The sequence below is a fragment of the Gobio gobio genome (assembly GCF_949357685.1).
Source record: "Gobio gobio genome assembly, chromosome: 13".
Lineage (NCBI taxonomy): Eukaryota > Metazoa > Chordata > Actinopteri > Cypriniformes > Gobionidae > Gobio > Gobio gobio.
Window position 1 is genome coordinate 54,639,520 of NC_137106.1, and position 18,345 is coordinate 54,657,864.

At 44.3% G+C, this 18,345-nt stretch overlaps 1 protein-coding gene across 4 annotated transcripts in view; it reads left to right on the top strand.

Annotated features, from left to right (window-relative positions):
* The first annotated feature begins 6,188 nt into the window (after positions 1-6,188).
* ttc8 (tetratricopeptide repeat domain 8) overlaps positions 6,189-18,345 on the top strand; it is a 31,798-nt gene continuing 19,641 nt past the window's right edge. The window contains exons 1-2 of one of the 4 annotated variants that reach the window (XM_079832706.1): positions 6,189-6,410; positions 9,008-9,037. In XM_079832706.1, the coding sequence (XP_079688832.1) occupies positions 6,291-6,410; positions 9,008-9,037 (150 nt within the window). In that variant the 5' untranslated portion in view covers positions 6,189-6,290. The remainder of the gene's footprint in view (positions 6,411-9,007; positions 9,038-18,345) is intronic. The other 3 variants (XM_079832708.1, XM_079832707.1, XM_079832709.1) reach the window with 3 other exon arrangements.

The following is an 18,345-nucleotide window of genomic DNA, read 5'->3' on the forward strand; positions in this document are numbered from 1 at the left end:
AATTATTATATTTAGAACATAGATCTAAAAATCTCATTACATTATTTAGGTAATTGTAATTACAGTGTAAGTGGATTATGATAAATAGTAAGATGGATTTTGTTGATACTGATTTCATTTAATTCTATAACAGCCATAGTGTATCGTGGTAAATAGTGTAATTACTTAAAGAGATGGTCAACAATATGTAACTTTACTTTATAAGAGGTGTGCCCTAAAAAGTGAGCATGCACATTTGAGAACACCAAGAAAGCGCACGTTCTTTAGTCTGATTGGATCCTTCAAACACAAGTTTGCACTGTTTGGTTGACCTGTTTAGCCTCACATTAACATGCGATCACAGAGCTACAACACACCTGCTTCACACAACAATGAGTTACACACACACACACACACACACACACACACACACACACACACACACACACACACACACACACACACACACACACACACACACACACACACACACACACACACACCACACACACACACACACACACACACACACACACACACACACACACATTGAGAAAGAGCTCAGTCCTCTCCACACTCATCTGCTCTGCTCCTGATATTACACAGAACACTATCATTAAAACACGGCTCTAATAAATATTAGCATGTGGATATGAAGAAAGAAACCCTCAAAACCAAAACATATAATATCCAGTCAAAATATCTAAACATAAGATAAGCATTTTCTACATAAGAGAAATGACACAAGTCATAGTCTTGTTTCCTGGGGGACAAACAAAGGTCATTTAAGTGCATTTTTCTTATTTTGCTAATTATTTGCCAATAGGGTAATAAAAATACTTAAAAATACTCAGTATGAAAAGCATTTGTGGCGTTTGAGTGAGTGAAGTATTTAAACTGCTGGCTCTTTAAAAAGAGGAGGAGACTGAGAGAAGCTCTGGGTTTGCTGAAGAACAGCTGCTCCTGACCAGGGGGTATTCCAGGTCACTCAGAGTCAGAGTCAGTTACCATGGTAACCCTTACTCTGACCCTGACCAGGGGGTATTCCAGGTCACTCAGAGGCAGAGTCAGTTACCATGGTAACCCTTACTCTGACCCTGACCAGGGGGTATTCCAGGTCACTCAGAGGCAGAGTCAGTTACCATGGTAACCCTTACTCTGACCCTGACCAGGGGGTATTCCAGGTCACTCAGAGTCAGAGTCAGTTACCATGGTAACCCTTACTCTGACCCTGACCAGGGGGTATTCCAGGTCACTCAGAGTCAGAGTCAGTTACCATGGTAACCCTTACTCTGACCCTGACCAGGGGGTATTCCAGGTCACTCAGAGTCAGAGTCAGTTACCATGGTAACCCTTACTCTGACCCTGACCAGGGGGTATTCCAGGTCACTCAGAGTCAGAGTCAGTTACCATGGTAACCCTTACTCTGACCCTGACCAGGGGGTATTCCAGGTCACTCAGAGTCAGAGCCAGTTACCATGGTAACCCTTACTCTGACCCTGACCAGGGGGTATTCCAGGTCACTCAGAGTCAGAGTCAGTTACCATGGTAACCCTTACTCTGACCCTGACCAGGGGGTATTCCAGGTCACTCAGAGTCAGAGTCAGTTACCATGGTAACCCTTACTCTGACCCTGACCAGGGGGTATTCCAGGTCACTCAGAGGCAGAGTCAGTTACCATGGTAACCCTTACTCTGACCCTGACCAGGGGGTATTCCAGGTCACTCAGAGGCAGAGTCAGTTACCATGGTAACCCTTACTCTGACCCTGACCAGGGGGTATTCCAGGTCACTCAGAGTCAGAGTCAGTTACCATGGTAACCCTTACTCTGACCCTGACCAGGGGGTGTTCCAGGTCACTCAGAGTCAGAGTCAGTTACCATGGTAACCCTTACTCTGACCCTGACCAGGGGGTATTCCAGGTCACTCAGAGGCAGAGTCAGTTACCATGGTAACCCTTACTCTGACCCTGACCAGGGGGTATTCCAGGTCACTCAGAGTCAGAGTCAGTTACCATGGTAACCCTTACTCTGACCCTGACCAGGGGGTATTCCAGGTCACTCAGAGGCAGAGTCAGTTACCATGGTAACCCTTACTCTGACCCTGACCAGGGGGTATTCCAGGTCACTCAGGGTCAGAGTCAGTTACCATGGTAACCCTTACTCTGACCCTGACCAGGGGGTATTCCAGGTCACTCAGAGGCAGAGTCAGTTACCATGGTAACCCTTACTCTGACCCTGACCAGGGGGTGTTCCAGGTCACTCAGAGTCAGAGTCAGTCACCATGGTAACCCTTACTCTGACCCTGACCAGGGGGTATTCCAGGTCACTCAGAGTCAGAGTCAGTTACCATGGTAACCCTTACTCTGACCCTGACCAGGGGGTATTCCAGGTCACTCAGGGTCAGAGTCAGTTACCATGGTAACCCTTACTCTGACCCTGACCAGGGGGTATTCCAGGTCACTCAGAGTCAGAGTCAGTTACCATGGTAACCCTTACTCTGACCCTGACCAGGGGGTATTCCAGGTCACTCAGAGGCAGAGTCAGTTACCATGGTAACCCTTACTCTGACCCTGACCAGGGGGTATTCCAGGTCACTCAGAGGCAGAGTCAGTCACCATGGTAACCCTTACTCTGACCCTGACCAGGGGGTATTCCAGGTCACTCAGAGTCAGAGTCAGTTACCATGGTAACCCTTACTCTGACCCTGACCAGGGGGTATTCCAGGTCACTCAGAGTCAGAGTCAGTTACCATGGTAACCCTTACTCTGACCCTGACCAGGGGGTATTCCAGGTCACTCAGAGGCAGAGTCAGTTACCATGGTAACCCTTACTCTGACCCTGACCAGGGGGTATTCCAGGTCACTCAGAGGCAGAGTCAGTTACCATGGTAACCCTTACTCTGACCCTGACCAGGGGGTATTCCAGGTCACTCAGAGTCAGAGTCAGTTACCATGGTAACCCTTACTCTGACCCTGACCAGGGGGTATTCCAGGTCACTCAGGGTCAGAGTCAGTTACCATGGTAACCCTTACTCTGACCCTGACCAGGGGGTATTCCAGGTCACTCAGAGTCAGAGTCAGTCACCATGGTAACCCTTACTCTGACCCTGACCAGGGGGTATTCCAGGTCACTCAGAGTCAGAGTCAGTTACCATGGTAACCCTTACTCTGACCCTGACCAGGGGGTATTCCAGGTCACTCAGAGTCAGAGTCAGTTACCATGGTAACCCTTACTCTGACCCTGACCAGGGGGTATTCCAGGTCACTCAGAGGCAGAGTCAGTTACCATGGTAACCCTTACTCTGACCCTGACCAGGGGGTATTCCAGGTCACTCAGAGTCAGAGTCAGTTACCATGGTAACCCTTACTCTGACCCTGACCAGGGGGTATTCCAGGTCACTCAGAGTCAGAGTCAGTTACCATGGTAACCCTTACTCTGACCCTGACCAGGGGGTATTCCAGGTCACTCAGAGGCAGAGTCAGTTACCATGGTAACCCTTACTCTGACCCTGACCAGGGGGTATTCCAGGTCACTCAGAGTCAGAGTCAGTAACCATGGTAACCCTTACTCTGACCCTGACCAGGGGGTATTCCAGGTCACTCAGAGGCAGAGTCAGTTACCATGGTAACCCTTACTCTGACCCTGACCAGGGGGTATTCCAGGTCACTCAGAGTCAGAGTCAGTAACCATGGTAACCCTTACTCTGACCCTGACCAGGGGGTATTCCAGGTCACTCAGAGGCAGAGTCAGTTACCATGGTAACCCTTACTCTGACCCTGACCAGGGGGTATTCCAGGTCACTCAGAGGCAGAGTCAGTTACCATGGTAACCCTTACTCTGACCCTGCCCAGGGGGTATTCCAGGTCACTCAGAGTCAGAGTCAGTTACCATGGTAACCCTTACTCTGACCCTGACCAGGGGGTATTCCAGGTCACTCAGAGTCAGAGTCAGTTACCATGGTAACCCTTACTCTGACCCTGACCAGGGGGTATTCCAGGTCACTCAGAGTCAGAGTCAGTTACCATGGTAACCCTTACTCTGACCCTGACCAGGGGGTATTCCTGGGGCCTGTACCATGAAGCCGGTTTAGCTGCTAGCCAGATATGCTTAAGCTTAGTTTGTGCTAATCCTGGGTTTTAGGGACCATTAAAGTGGTTTGGCTTTTAGCAGTGTTCATCTCCATAGTAACTTATGCTCCAAGGCTAACCCGCTCCAGGGCAGGTTATGTTCTGGATAAGAGATCTCAAACTGAAATTAGACCAATCAGCTGTGAGCAAAGTGACACACCTCTGATGCAATGAAGCCACGCCCCCTGTTTCTACTCCACATTAAAGGTCACTACATAGCAAATGGCTATTAAAGACTAAAGTGTCTGGCTTTTAACAATGCTTATTTATTATAATAATACTTTTGAATGACTTAGATATCATTTATGTAATTATTATACCCGTAATCAATTACACATGTATCATTTTAGTTAATCAATCATTAATAGGCACATAGTTAAAATGAATATAAATAGCCTATATAAAGATCAGACAAATAAGCTTTAAAATCTATAAATAAAGCTATAAAAATGACTACATGTGAGTTGAAATGTTCAATTCTCTCTATATATAAACTAAACTAACTTCATAACTTTTACTTGCACTGACTAAGATTTTTCTTAAAGTTGTCCACTTTCATAGACAGCTCTTCTTCCTGTGTAAATTTGTTTAAATTCTTAATATTTTCTATCATGTAATATTCTGCAGAAGAGAGAAATCAATCTTGCTGCTTCTCCCGTGAGAAGTGAATCTCAGTTTGACTGATCCACAGCGTGTGATTGGCTGTTCACTGCTGATGTCACAGCTAATCTCCTAAACTCAGGATCAAAGCCTGAGTTAACAGAGAAAGCTGATGATCAGCATCATGGGACCAACAAAGCCTGAATAGATTGGTTTGGTTTTGTCAACTCGAAACTAATCCTTTAACCCTGAGTTTGTTAAACTACCATCATGGTACAGGCCCCAGGTCACTCATACTCAGAGTCAGTTACCATGGTAACTCTTACTCTGACCCTGACCAGGGGGTCTTCCAGAAAGCAGGTTATGTGACATACCCGGGTGTGTTTAAGAGTAAGCTAGCGGATAACCTCAACTTTCGGTTCCAGAAATGGAGGTAATGTTCAGGGTATGTAAGTAACCATGGCAACCTCTGGAGCCGCTCATGATCCAGGGTTAGTTTGCTTAAGAGCTATTCAGATGTGTTTTAGATCAGTCCTATAGTTATTCATATAACCACATTTGATGCAGTTATATAATATACAATATTATATATTAATTCTGAAAATAAATGAAAAATGAGTTTAAATGTTAATTCAATTAAAATATATTTATTATTTATTTTTATTGTCAGCTCACACATGGATCTGCATTTAATTAATTAGCATCAAACAAACATTGTTTTTTTTAAAGATTACTTATCAAAAGAAAATATGATTGCACAGCCACTAAACAAAAGAAGAAGAGGAAGTCGAATGGCACGCTTTATCTTAGCGTCTGTTTCCACGGTGACCATCGATTGGTCGCTCTGCTGAGAATGAGTGTGTGTTCACGGTTACTCTGAGTTGGCTGAACTTACCCCGGACTCGTTTCTGGAACCAGCATACCTCGAGTAAGGTTTGGGTTAATCAACCCAGAGTTGAAGGTGGATGTGATGGTAAGTTAACCTGCTTTCTGGAACACCCCCAGGTTAGGGTCAGAGTTAGGGTTACCATGGTAACTGAGTGACCTCTCTTACCCTGCTCTCAGATATCCCAGATAGCACATGACATCTCAGAGACGTGTTTGCTCATCTGCCATACGTCTATGGGATGTTTCCTGTCAGATGTCCAATAGACGTTTAATGTCTTTAAGATGTTTATGATTTAGAATATATGTAAAACTGACATCTTAAAGACGTCTATCAGATGCACCAGCAGATGCTTTCCAGATGAAGTGATCTTTAACAGACATCTCGCAGACGTGTGTGTGTGTGTGTGTGTGTGTAGGGGGATAGAAAATACGGTTTGTACGGTATAAAAAACATTACGCCTATGGAATGTCCTCACATTTCACAAAAACAAACATGAGTGTGTGTGTGTGTGTGTGTGTGTGTGTGTGTGTGTGTGTGTGTGTTGTATTTAGCTGAGCACGTGCTGTGTCCCCGCCCCCGTTGCCAGGGAGACGCGGTGCGCGCTGACGTCTCACACAGCACCAGCGCTCGCTTGCAGCAGCAGTCGGTGTGTGTGTCGGTGTGTGTGTGTCGGTGTGTGTGTTTCTCTGCGCGGATGGAGGTGACGGTGGCGATGGACCCGCTGTTCCTGGCCTGGAGCTGCTGCCGGCGGCGGAAGCTCCAGAGATGCGCGGAGATCTGCTCCAAGCTGCTGTCGGACAGCCCGTTTGACCAGGTCAGAGCCGCTAGCATAGCAGGCTAGCTCTGAGGATTAGCTCTAAGCTCATTAACATTACTAGGGGTGGGAATCTCTAGCACCTCACGATTCAGATTCTGATTCTGAGGCTGCGATGCGATGATAAACCGATTAACGATGCATCTTTTTTTCTAATACAGATTTTCTTTTTTCTCACTTGGTACTTTTAAAGCAAAGTATTAGTAATGACCCATTATGAATTTACTTCCAATATATTTTATTAATAAAACAAATTGAAATGAGTTTACAGGTCAAAAGGAAGGTTACATTTGCCAGAATATGTCCCAACATTGCAAAAAACTAACAGGAAAAGTGTCTTTAGCCGCACACAGACTTCAGCATATTCTCAATCACTAACATTTAAAAGAATAACTTCCTGTTATGTGCAATGAGCAATATAATCCTTCAGACAATAAAATAAACATTTTGCTGTACCAAAATCACAGCTTTTATACAAAAATATAGAATTCTGTACCAGCAGCTCTCATAAACAGCTCTCATTGAATAAACTTTTGCTGATAGTTTCCTCACCCTCATGTCATCAACATGTCCATGTCTTTCTTTCTGCAATCGAAAAGAAATGAAGGTTTTTGATGAAAACAGTCCAGGGTTTTTCTCCATATAATGGACTTCAATGGGCTCCAAACGGGTCAAGGTCCAAATGACAGTTTCAGTGCAGCTTTAAACGACACCAGATGATGAATAAGGGTCTGATCTAGACAAACCATCAGCTTCTGAGAGAAACCCAGCAGTATTTATGCTATTATTTTACCTCTTATCAGACGAAAATGATCATCTCTGAGCTCAGACATAACTTCAGGAGAGTGAGGTCAAATACGAGCGTGGTCATAGATGTATATGTAGATGCCTCATTAGCGCCTGCACGGATCAGTAGAATGAGGCATCTACTATCGATATATCTATGACCACGCTCGTATTTGACCTCACTCAGCGGAAGTTATGGCGGACCTCAGAGACGATCACGTTCGTCTGATAAGAGGTAAAATAATAGCATAAATACTGCTGGGTTTCTCTCAGAAGCTGATGGTTTGTCTAGATCAGACCCTTATTCATCATCTGGTGTCGTTTAAAGCTGCACTGAAACTGTCATTTGGACCTTGACCCGTTTGGAGCCCATTGAAGTCCATTATCTGGAGGAAACCCCTGGACTGTTTTCATCCAAAACCTTCATTTCTTTTCGACTGCAGAAAGAAAGACATGGACATGTTGGATGACATGAGGGTGAGGAAACTATCAGCAAAAGTTTATTTAAAAGTGAACTAATCCTTTAAAACTAAATCCTGAGCACCGACAATTATTTTGCTATATACCACAATCGAAAACAGCTTTTATGAAATGGACATCTGAACACTAAATTAACATCTGCAGAGAATATGGACTCAAATCCTTGACCATCAGATTTGCGATAGAGTTTATGTATGGTTTATATCTCGCTCCGCTATCGTGCGTCTCTGTTATGTGCACGCCACAGACGGTCCGGCCGCTGCACCTCTCGCGCTTCAGAGTTACGCCTTTTGCGTTCCGTCAACATTACGTTATCAACATTTAGAAAATCGATTTTTGACATTTGTGAATCGATTAGAATCGTCCACGTCCACATCGCGATGCATCTAAGAATCGCATTTTCCCCACCCCTACTCATTACAGGCGCTCAGTTCATTTATTAACCGTTAGAATGTCAGCCTGGTTTCATTGGTCATGTGATGCTCCACATCTGTGTTTGATAAACGATTGACCTCTTCACACACATTCTTCACACTCTTCACACTCACTCTTCACACTCACTCTTCTCACTCTTCACACACACTCTTCACACTCACTCTTCTCACTCTTCACACACACTCTTCTCACTCTTCACACACACTCTTCACACTCTTCACACTCTTCACACACACTCTTCACACACACTCTTCACACTCACTCTTCACACTCTTCACACTCTTCACACACACTCTTCTCACTCTTCACACTCACTCTTCTCACTCTTCACACTCACTCTTCACACACATTCTTCACACTCTTCACACACACTCTTCACACTCACTCTTCTCACTCTTCACACTCACTCTTCTCACTCTTCACACTCACTCTTCTCACTCTTCACACACACTCTTCACACTCTTCACACTCACTCTTCTCACTCACTCACTCTTCTCACTCTTCTCACTCACTCTTCTCACTCACTCTTCACACTCACTCTTCTCACTCACTCTTCTCACTCTTCTCACTCACTCTTCTCACTCACTCTTCTCACTCACTCACTCTTCTCACTCTTCACACTCACTCTTCTCACTCACTCTTCTCACTCTTCACACTCACTCTTCACACTCACTCTTCACACTCACTCTTCTCACTCTTCACACTCACTCTTCACACTCACTCACTCTTCACACTCACTCTTCACACTCTTCACACTCACTCTTCACACTCACACTTCACACTCACTCTTCTCACTCTTCTCACTCACTCTTCACACTCTTCACACTCACTCTTCACACTCACTCTTCACACTCTTCACACTCACTCTTCACACTCTTCCGTTACTGTTGGCCAAGGAGTCTGGTGGAGCTGGAGCAGTGTCTGAGGTACTGACCCTTCATTAGACTGACCCCCTACTATACTCAGTGTCCCCTACTACAGGGGTTTTCAAACTTTATGATGCCAAGGACCCCAAAATATGATGAACCTTTTATGAGGGACCCCCTTCCTAAAACCCATCTATATATTTTTATGTATTAAAAAAACCCATTTAAACTGTTAGATAAATAGTAAGTGTGACATTATAAATACAACATATCATTCCCAAACTTAAATTGGCTATACTTAATGTTGGATGTATAAACCTGCAGAAGAACATTTTCAATTAAAAATGAATTGTATAAGCAACTTTCACAATAAATGTATGAAAGTGAACTGCCTTACAGTTCACTTTCTGCCTTACAACCCCAGTGAGTGAGATAAAGGGGACTATAGTGAGAAAAACTCACTAGAAAGATACAAAACAAACATATACGATTTGTCTTTTTATTCTCTGAAAATTTCTGGGGACCCCTTAGAATCATCTGGAGGACCCCTGGGGGTCCCCGGACCCCAGTTTGAAAACCCCTGCCCTACTATACTCAGTGTCCCCTACTATACTCAGTGTCCCCTACTATACTCAGTGCCCCCTACTATACTCAGTTCCCCTACTATACTCAGTGCCCCCTACTATACTCAGTGCCCCCTACTATACTCAGTGTCCCCTACTATACTCAGTGCCCCCTACTATACTCAGTTCCCCTACTATACTCAGTGCCCCCTACTATACTCAGTGCCCCCTACTATACTCAGTGCCCCCTACTATACTCAGTTCCCCTACTATACTCAGTGTCCCATACTATACTCAGTGCCCCCTACTATACTCAGTGCCCCCTACTATACTCAGTGCCCCCTACTATACTCAGTGCCCCCTACTATACTCAGTGCCCCTACTATACTCAGTGCCCCCTACTATACTCAGTGCCCCTACTATACTCAGTGCCCCTACTATACTCAGTGCCCCTACTATACTCAGTGCCCCTACTATACTCAGTGCCCCCTACTATACTCAGTGCCCCCTACTATACTCAGTTCCCCTACTATACTCAGTTCCCCTACTATACTCAGTGCCCCCTACTATACTCAGTTCCCCTACTATACTCAGTGTCCCCTACTATACTCAGTGTCCCCTACTATACTCAGTGTCCCCTACTATACTCAGTGTCCCCTACTATACTCAGTGTCCCCTACTATACTCAGTGTCCCCTACTATACTCAGTGTCCCCTACTATACTCAGTGTCCCCTACTATACTCAGTGTCCCCTACTATACTCAGTGTCCCCTACTATACTCAGTGTCCCCTACTGTACTCAGTGCCCCCTACTATACTCAGTGCCCCCTACTATACTCAGTGCCCCCTACTATACTCAGTGCCCCCTACTATACTCAGTGCCCCCTACTATACTCAGTTCCCCTACTATACTCAGTTCCCCTACTATACTCAGTGCCCCCTACTATACTCAGTGCCCCCTACTATACTCAGTGCCCCCTACTATACTCAGTGCCCCCTACTATACTCAGTGCCCCCTACTATATCATTCGTCCAGTTTTCCCTATCATTCGTCCAGTTTTCCCTATCATTCGTCCAGTATTCCCTATCATTGGTCCAGTATTCCCTATCATTGGTCCAGTATTCCCTATCATTCGTCCAGTATTCCCTATCATTCATCCAGTTTTCCCTATCATTCGTCCAGTTTTCCCTATCATTCGTCCAGTATTCCCTATCATTCGTCCAGTATTCCCTATCATTCGTCCAGTTTTCCCTATCATTCGTCCAGTATTCCCTATCATTGGTCCAGTATTCCCTATCATTGGTCCAGTATTCCCTATCATTGGTCCAGTATTCCCTATCATTCGTCCAGTATTCCCTATCATTGGTCCAGTATTCCCTATCATTGGTCCAGTATTCCCTATCATTGGTCCAGTATTCCCTATCATTGGTCCAGTATTCCCTATCATTGGTCCAGTATTCCCTATCATTGGTCCAGTATTCCCTATCATTGGTCCAGTATTCCCTATCATTCGTCCAGTATTCCCTATCATTCGTCCAGTTTTCCCTATCATTCGTCCAGTTTTCCCTATCATTCGTCCAATATTCCCTATCATTGGTCCAGTTTTCCCTATCATTCGTCCAGTATTCCCTATCATTCGTCCAGTATTCCCTATCATTGGTCCAGTTTTCCCTATCATTCGTCCAGTATTCCCTATCATTCGTCCAGTTTTCCCTATCATTGGTCCAGTTTTCCCTATCATTCGTCCAGTATTCCCTATCATTCGTCCAGTATTCCCTATCATTGGTCCAGTATTCCCTATCATTGGTCCAGTATTCCCTATCATTCGTCCAGTATTCCCTATCATTGGTCCAGTTTTCCCTATCATTCGTCCAGTATTCCCTATCATTCGTCCAGTTTTCCCTATCATTCGTCCAGTTTTCCCTATCATTGGTCCAGTATTCCCTATCATTGGTCCAGTATTCCCTATCATTGGTCCAGTATTCCCTATCATTGGTCCAGTATTCCCTATCATTCGTCCAGTTTTCCCTATCATTGGTCCAGTATTCCCTATCATTGGTCCAGTATTCCCTATCATTGGTCCAGTATTCCCTATCATTGGTCCTATTCCCTATCATTCGTCCAGTATTCCCTATCATTCGTCCAGTATTCCCTATCATTCGTCCAGTATTCCCTATCATTCGTCCAGTTTTCCCTATCATTCGTCCAGTTTTCCCTATCATTCGTCCAGTATTCCCTATCATTGGTCCAGTATTCCCTATCATTGGTCCAGTATTCCCTATCATTGGTCCAGTATTCCCTATCATTCGTCCAGTATTCCCTATTATTGGTCCAGTATTCCCTATCATTGGTCCAGTATTCCCTATCATTCGTCCAGTATTCCCTATCATTGGTCCAGTATTCCCTATCATTGGTCCAGTATTCCCTATCATTGGTCCAGTATTCCCTATCATTGGTCCAGTATTCCCTATCATTGGTCCAGTATTCCCTATCATTGGTCCAGTATTCCCTGTCATTCGTCCAGTATTCCCTGTCATTGGTCCAGTATTCCCTATCATTCGTCCAGTATTCCCTATCATTGGTCCAGTTTTCCCTATCATTCGTTCAGTTTTCCCTATCATTGGTCCAGTATTCCCTATCATTGGTCCAGTATTCCCTATCATTGGTCCAGTATTCCCTATCATTGGTCCAGTATTCCCTATCATTGGTCCAGTATTCCCTATCATTCGTCCAGTATTCCCTATCATTGGTCCAGTATTCCCTATCATTCGTCCAGTATTCCCTATCATTCGTCCAGTATTCCCTATCATTGGTCCAGTATTCCCTATCATTGGTCCAGTATTCCCTATCATTCGTCCAGTATTCCCTATCATTCGTCCAGTTTTCCCTATCATTCGTCCAGTATTCCCTATCATTGGTCCAGTTTTCCCTATCATTCGTCCAGTATTCCCTATCATTCGTCCAGTATTCCCTATCATTGGTCCAGTTTTCCCTATCATTCGTCCAGTATTCCCTATCATTGGTCCTATTCCCTATCATTCGTCCAGTTTTCCCTATCATTCGTCCAGTATTCGCTATCATTGGTCCAGTTTTCCCTATCATTCGTCCAGTATTCCCTATCATTCGTCCAGTATTCCCTATCATTGGTCCAGTTTTCCCTATCATTCGTCCAGTATTCCCTATCATTCGTCCAGTTTTCCCTATCATTCGTCCAGTTTTCCCTATCATTGGTCCAGTATTCCCTATCATTGGTCCAGTATTCCCTATCATTCGTCCAGTTTTCCCTATCATTGGTCCAGTATTCCCTATCATTGGTCCAGTATTCCCTATCATTGGTCCAGTATTCCCTATCATTGGTCCAGTTTTCCCTATCATTGGTCCAGTATTCCCTATCATTGGTCCAGTATTCCCTATCATTGGTCCAGTATTCCCTATCATTCGTCCAGTTTTCCCTATCATTCGTCCAGTATTCCCTATCATTGGTCCAGTTTTCCCTATCATTCGTTCAGTATTCCCTATCATTGGTCCAGTTTTCCCTATCATTGGTCCAGTATTCCCTATCATTGGTCCAGTATTCCCTATCATTGGTCCAGTATTCCCTATCATTCGTCCAGTTTTCCCTATCATTGGTCCAGTATTCCCTATCATTGGTCCAGTATTCCCTATCATTGGTCCAGTATTCCCTATCATTCGTCCAGTATTCCCTATCATTGGTCCAGTTTTCCCTATCATTCATCCAGTATTCCCTATCATTGGTCCAGTTTTCCCTATCATTGGTCCAGTATTCCCTATCATTGGTCCAGTAATCCCTATCATTGGTCCAGTATTCCCTATCATTGGTCCAGTAATCCCTATCATTGGTCCAGTATTCCCTATCATTCGTCCAGTTTTCCCTATCATTCATCCAGTATTCCCTATCATTGGTCCAGTTTTCCCTATCATTGGTCCAGTATTCCCTATCATTGGTCCAGTAATCCCTATCATTGGTCCAGTATTCCCTATCATTCGTCCAGTTTTCCCTATCATTGGTCCAGTTTTCCCTATCATTGGTCCAGTATTCCCTATCATTGGTCCAGTAATCCCTATCATTGGTCCAGTATTCCCTATCATTCGTCCAGTTTTCCCTATCATTCGTCCAGTATTCCCTATCATTCGTCCAGTATTCCCTATCATTGGTCCAGTATTCCCTATCATTGGTCCAGTATTCCCTATCATTGGTCCAGTATTCCCTATCATTCGTCCAGTTTTCCCTATCATTGGTCCAGTTTTCCCTATCATTGGTCCAGTATTCCCTATCATTGGTCCAGTAATCCCTATCATTGGTCCAGTATTCCCTATCATTCGTCCAGTTTTCCCTATCATTCGTCCAGTATTCCCTATCATTCGTCCAGTTTTCCCTATCATTGGTCCAGTTTTCCCTATCCTTGGTCCAGTTTTCCCTATCATTCGTCCAATATTCTCTATCATTCGTCCAGTATTCCCTATCATTCGTCCAGTTTTCCCTATCATTGGTCCAGTTTTCCCTATCATTGGTCCAGTATTCCCTATCATTGGTCCAGTATTCCCTATCATTGGTCCAGTTTTCCCTATCATTGGTCCAGTATTCCCTATCATTCGTCCAGTATTCCCTATCATTCGTCCAGTTTTCCCTATCATTTGTCCAGTATTCCCTATCATTGGTCCAGTTTTCCCTATCATTCGTCCAGTATTCCCTATCATTCGTCCAGTATTCCCTATCATTGGTCCAGTATTCCCTATCATTGGTCCAGTATTCCCTATCATTGGTCCAGTATTCCCTATCATTCGTCCAGTATTCCCTATCATTCATCCAGTATTCCCTATCATTCGTTCAGTATTCCCTATCATTGGTCCAGTATTCCCTATCATTGGTCCAGTATTCCCTATCATTCGTCCAGTATTCCCTATCATTCATCCAGTATTCCCTATCATTCGTTCAGTATTCCCTATCATTGGTCCAGTATTCCCTATCATTGGTCCAGTATTCCCTATCATTGGTCCAGTTTTCCCTATCATTGGTCCAGTATTCCCTATCATTCGTCCAGTTTTCCCTATCATTCGTCCAGTTTTCCCTATCATTTGTCCAGTATTCCCTATCATTGGTCCAGTTTTCCCTATCATTCGTCCAGTATTCCCTATCATTCGTCCAGTTTTCCCTATCATTCGTCCAGTTTTCCCTATCATTGGTCCAGTTTTCCCTATCATTGGTCCAGTATTCCCTATCATTGGTCCAGTAATCCCTATCATTGGTCCAGTTTTCCCTATCATTCGTCCAGTATTCCCTATCATTCGTCCAGTATTCCCTATCATTGGTCCAGTATTCCCTATCATTGGTCCAGTTTTCCCTATCCTTGGTCCAGTTTTCCCTATCATTCGTCCAGTATTCTCTATCATTCGTCCAGTATTCCCTATCATTCGTCCAGTTTTCCCTATCATTGGTCCAGTTTTCCCTATCATTCAGTCCCTCCAGAAAAACGCGATTATGCGATCGCGTGATTTAACGCATAATCAGCCAAAGTCCGCATATTCATGCGGGGGCCGCATTTTTTCAAATACGCCGCACTTTCGCCGCATAAATTGCCTATTTCCGCGTGCAAAATATGCGGGGCTATCATGATTTCATAATCCCCGCATTTTCGTTGCAAAAAAAGTCATATATATTAACAGAAAGTTGAAAAATTTTCGTTTACTTCACACAAGAGCCGCCATTTCCGCCTATTGCCATGGGTACGTTATGAAGTGACGTGATTACCCGACGCGAACGTCATCGAAAAGCTTCAAACCCCGTGGAGAAACCATAGATACCGGTGAAACCATGATGAAGCACAAACTCCCATTGGCCAACAAAAATAACAGCAAAAGAGCAAAGCAGTTTCCCTGTGTGCTGACTGATTTCAAAACACAGCTTTGAAGCGTTATGAATCAATGAGTCGATTCAGCGGTTTGAAGCGTTATGAATCAATGAGTTGATTCAGCGGTTTGAAGCGTTATGAATCAATGAGTCGATTCAGCGGGTTGGATCGCCAAAGTCACGTATTTCAGCAGTTTGACACGCGATCCGAATCATGAATCGACTCGATGATTCATAGCACCATGATGCTGTGTTTTGAAATCAGTCATCACTATATAAGTCGTTATTTAGTTTTTTTTGCACAAAATAACTATTATCGTCGCTTCATAAAGTTATTGTAGAACCACTGTAGTGAGATGGACTTTGTAACGACGTCTTTAGTAGGCTACCTTTTATGGGTCTTGAGAGTGTACATTGTGCCAATGGAGGCCTTTCTGAGCCATCGGAATTCAACTAAAATATCTTAATTTGTGTCCAACAACATAAAGGGAAGTCATTAATGACAGAATTTTCATTTTTAGGTGAACTAACCCTTTAAGAGATTGCACTTTATGCATTGGAAGCACTCAAATGTCTGTTTTGTATAGCGACATCTGTAAAACAGGAAGTTATTTATTAATTTTTTCAGAAGTTGTAGCATATTCCTTTTGTAAAGCTACAGAACTTGATTGACTAAATGTTTTGTAAATTTGAGCCATTATTAAGGTCTTCAATAAAACAAGATGAGAACTTAAATATTCCAGCACTTTCTGTGATGTAGTGCTTTTTTTCTCTTTCTCATCAAACCGCAGTTTTTGCAAGTTCCCGCAATTTTATCGCATAAAATTGCATAAATATCCCGCATTTTTCATCGCATTTTTTAAGAAAACGTGCCGCATAATCAAGGATTTTTGCCCGCAACAATCACAAAAAAAAGCCGCATTTTTCTGGAAGGACTGATCATTGGTCCAGTTTTCCCTATCATTGGTCCAGTATTCCCTATCATTCGTCCAGTTTTCCCTATCATTGGTCCAGTTTTCCCTATCATTCGTCCAGTTTTCCCTATCATTGGTCCAGTATTCCCTATCATTCGTCCAGTTTTCCCTATCATTGGTCCAGTATTCCCTATCATTGGTCCAGTTTTCCCTATCATTGGTCCAGTTTTCCCTATCATTGGTCCAGTTTTCCCTATCATTGGTCCAGTTTTCCCTATCATTCGTCCAGTATTCCCTATCATTGGTCCAGTTTTCCCTATCATTCGTCCAGTTTTCCCTATCATTCGTCCAGTATTCCCTATCATTCGTCCAGTATTCCCTATCATTCGTCCAGTATTCCCTATCATTCCCTATCAGCGAGTTCACGTCGGCCCAGTGCCCGCGTGACTCGTCATCACCTCAGAGAGACGTTTCCCCTGTGACGTTCCCTCGATCGGACCTGCTCCCTCCGCTCGACGCCGAGGGCTTGGTCTCATTCGGCGGCAATGAGGAAGACGAATCCGCACGATTACCAACGTCTCGCTCTTCCTTTTCTCTCACTTGGGCCTTCCTTAGCGGCAGCGCATGTGCCCCCTCTCTCTCCCAGCGCGCACTCACTGTCGAGAGCGCAACTTACGTCATTGCTGCCTCGCTGTCTAGCGCATAATGGCGTCGTGAATGGCGGCCAAGCCCTGCGTCTTTTCACTCTATCACTTCTCTCAGTCCCCTATTCAGGCGACTGGAGAGGTTTAACAGTGTAGTAAACAAGCCTGTTATGAAACACGCACGCCACACACACTGAAATCACCGTCAAGAGCGCGACTTACGTCATAGCCACGCCCTCTGCTGTTACTGTGTACTTCGCACACAGGGTTGCCGGTTCGAGCCCCGCTCTCACTGGTTTCTCAGTGTACTCAAAGGTGTCAAAGCTCACTCCACCACTTGGGCCTAGACCTCTTGGGCGTGGTCTAGTGGAGTTTTCTATGGGTGACATTTGTAGATCGGCAGGTTGGTCCTCACCATCTACTTTAACCAGATTCTTCAGTCTGGATGTCCCTGCACTGCAGGCACAAGTCCTAGCTGTATAAAAATACTAAGACGGCCTAACGAATATTAGACGGCCTTGTAAGCCCGTCCCCATCATAAGTTGGCATTGGGGCCTTATATGCTTCAATGCTTACACATTCCTTATAGTTACGGCCTCTATGAGCCCAGTAGTATAAGACGTGTGTACATATATATTATTAATATAAATGATGTGTCAGTAACTCTAGTCTTGAGCTCTTTCTAATAAGTGTTCAAACTTGAGGGAGTACATGTCACTGCGCTTATCATAGCACGGCGGGATTTTACAGGTTCCCATACAGCGTCTTAAGACGCAGTACGAACTGACTGTTCGACAGGGAACGTACTCGGTTACTTAACGTAACCTTGGTTCCCTGAGATAAGGGAAGGAGTACTGCGTAGACGGCCGTGCTATGGCGCTGACTCGGGTGATCGTCGCTTCAGACGATTTAACCTGACGTTTTTGACAGTTACAGCGTATTTTATATGCCCCTTTCGCGGGCTCTTGCGCTCCGCTTCGCGGGCTTTGTGCCCATTGGTTCGCTCAAATTACGCTGTTCTGCCATTGGTTCATGCAGTTCCCACTGACCAGCCAATAGCATGCGAGATGTCTCTACACTGTTTTGACTGGGCAGTAGCACTGCGTGATTTTACAAATTACTTCAGTATATTCGAGAATAGGAGAATTCCCATACAGCGTCTTAAGACGCAGTACTCCTTCCCTTATCTCAGGGAACCGAGGTTACGTTAAGTAACTGAGTACGTTTTCCCTATCATTCGTCCAGTTTTCCCTATCATTGGTACAGTTTTCCCTATCATTGGTCCAGTTTTCCCTATCATTCGTCCAGTTTTCCCTATCATTGGTACAGTTTTCCCTATCATTGGTCCAGTTTTCCCTATCATTCGTCCAGTTTTCC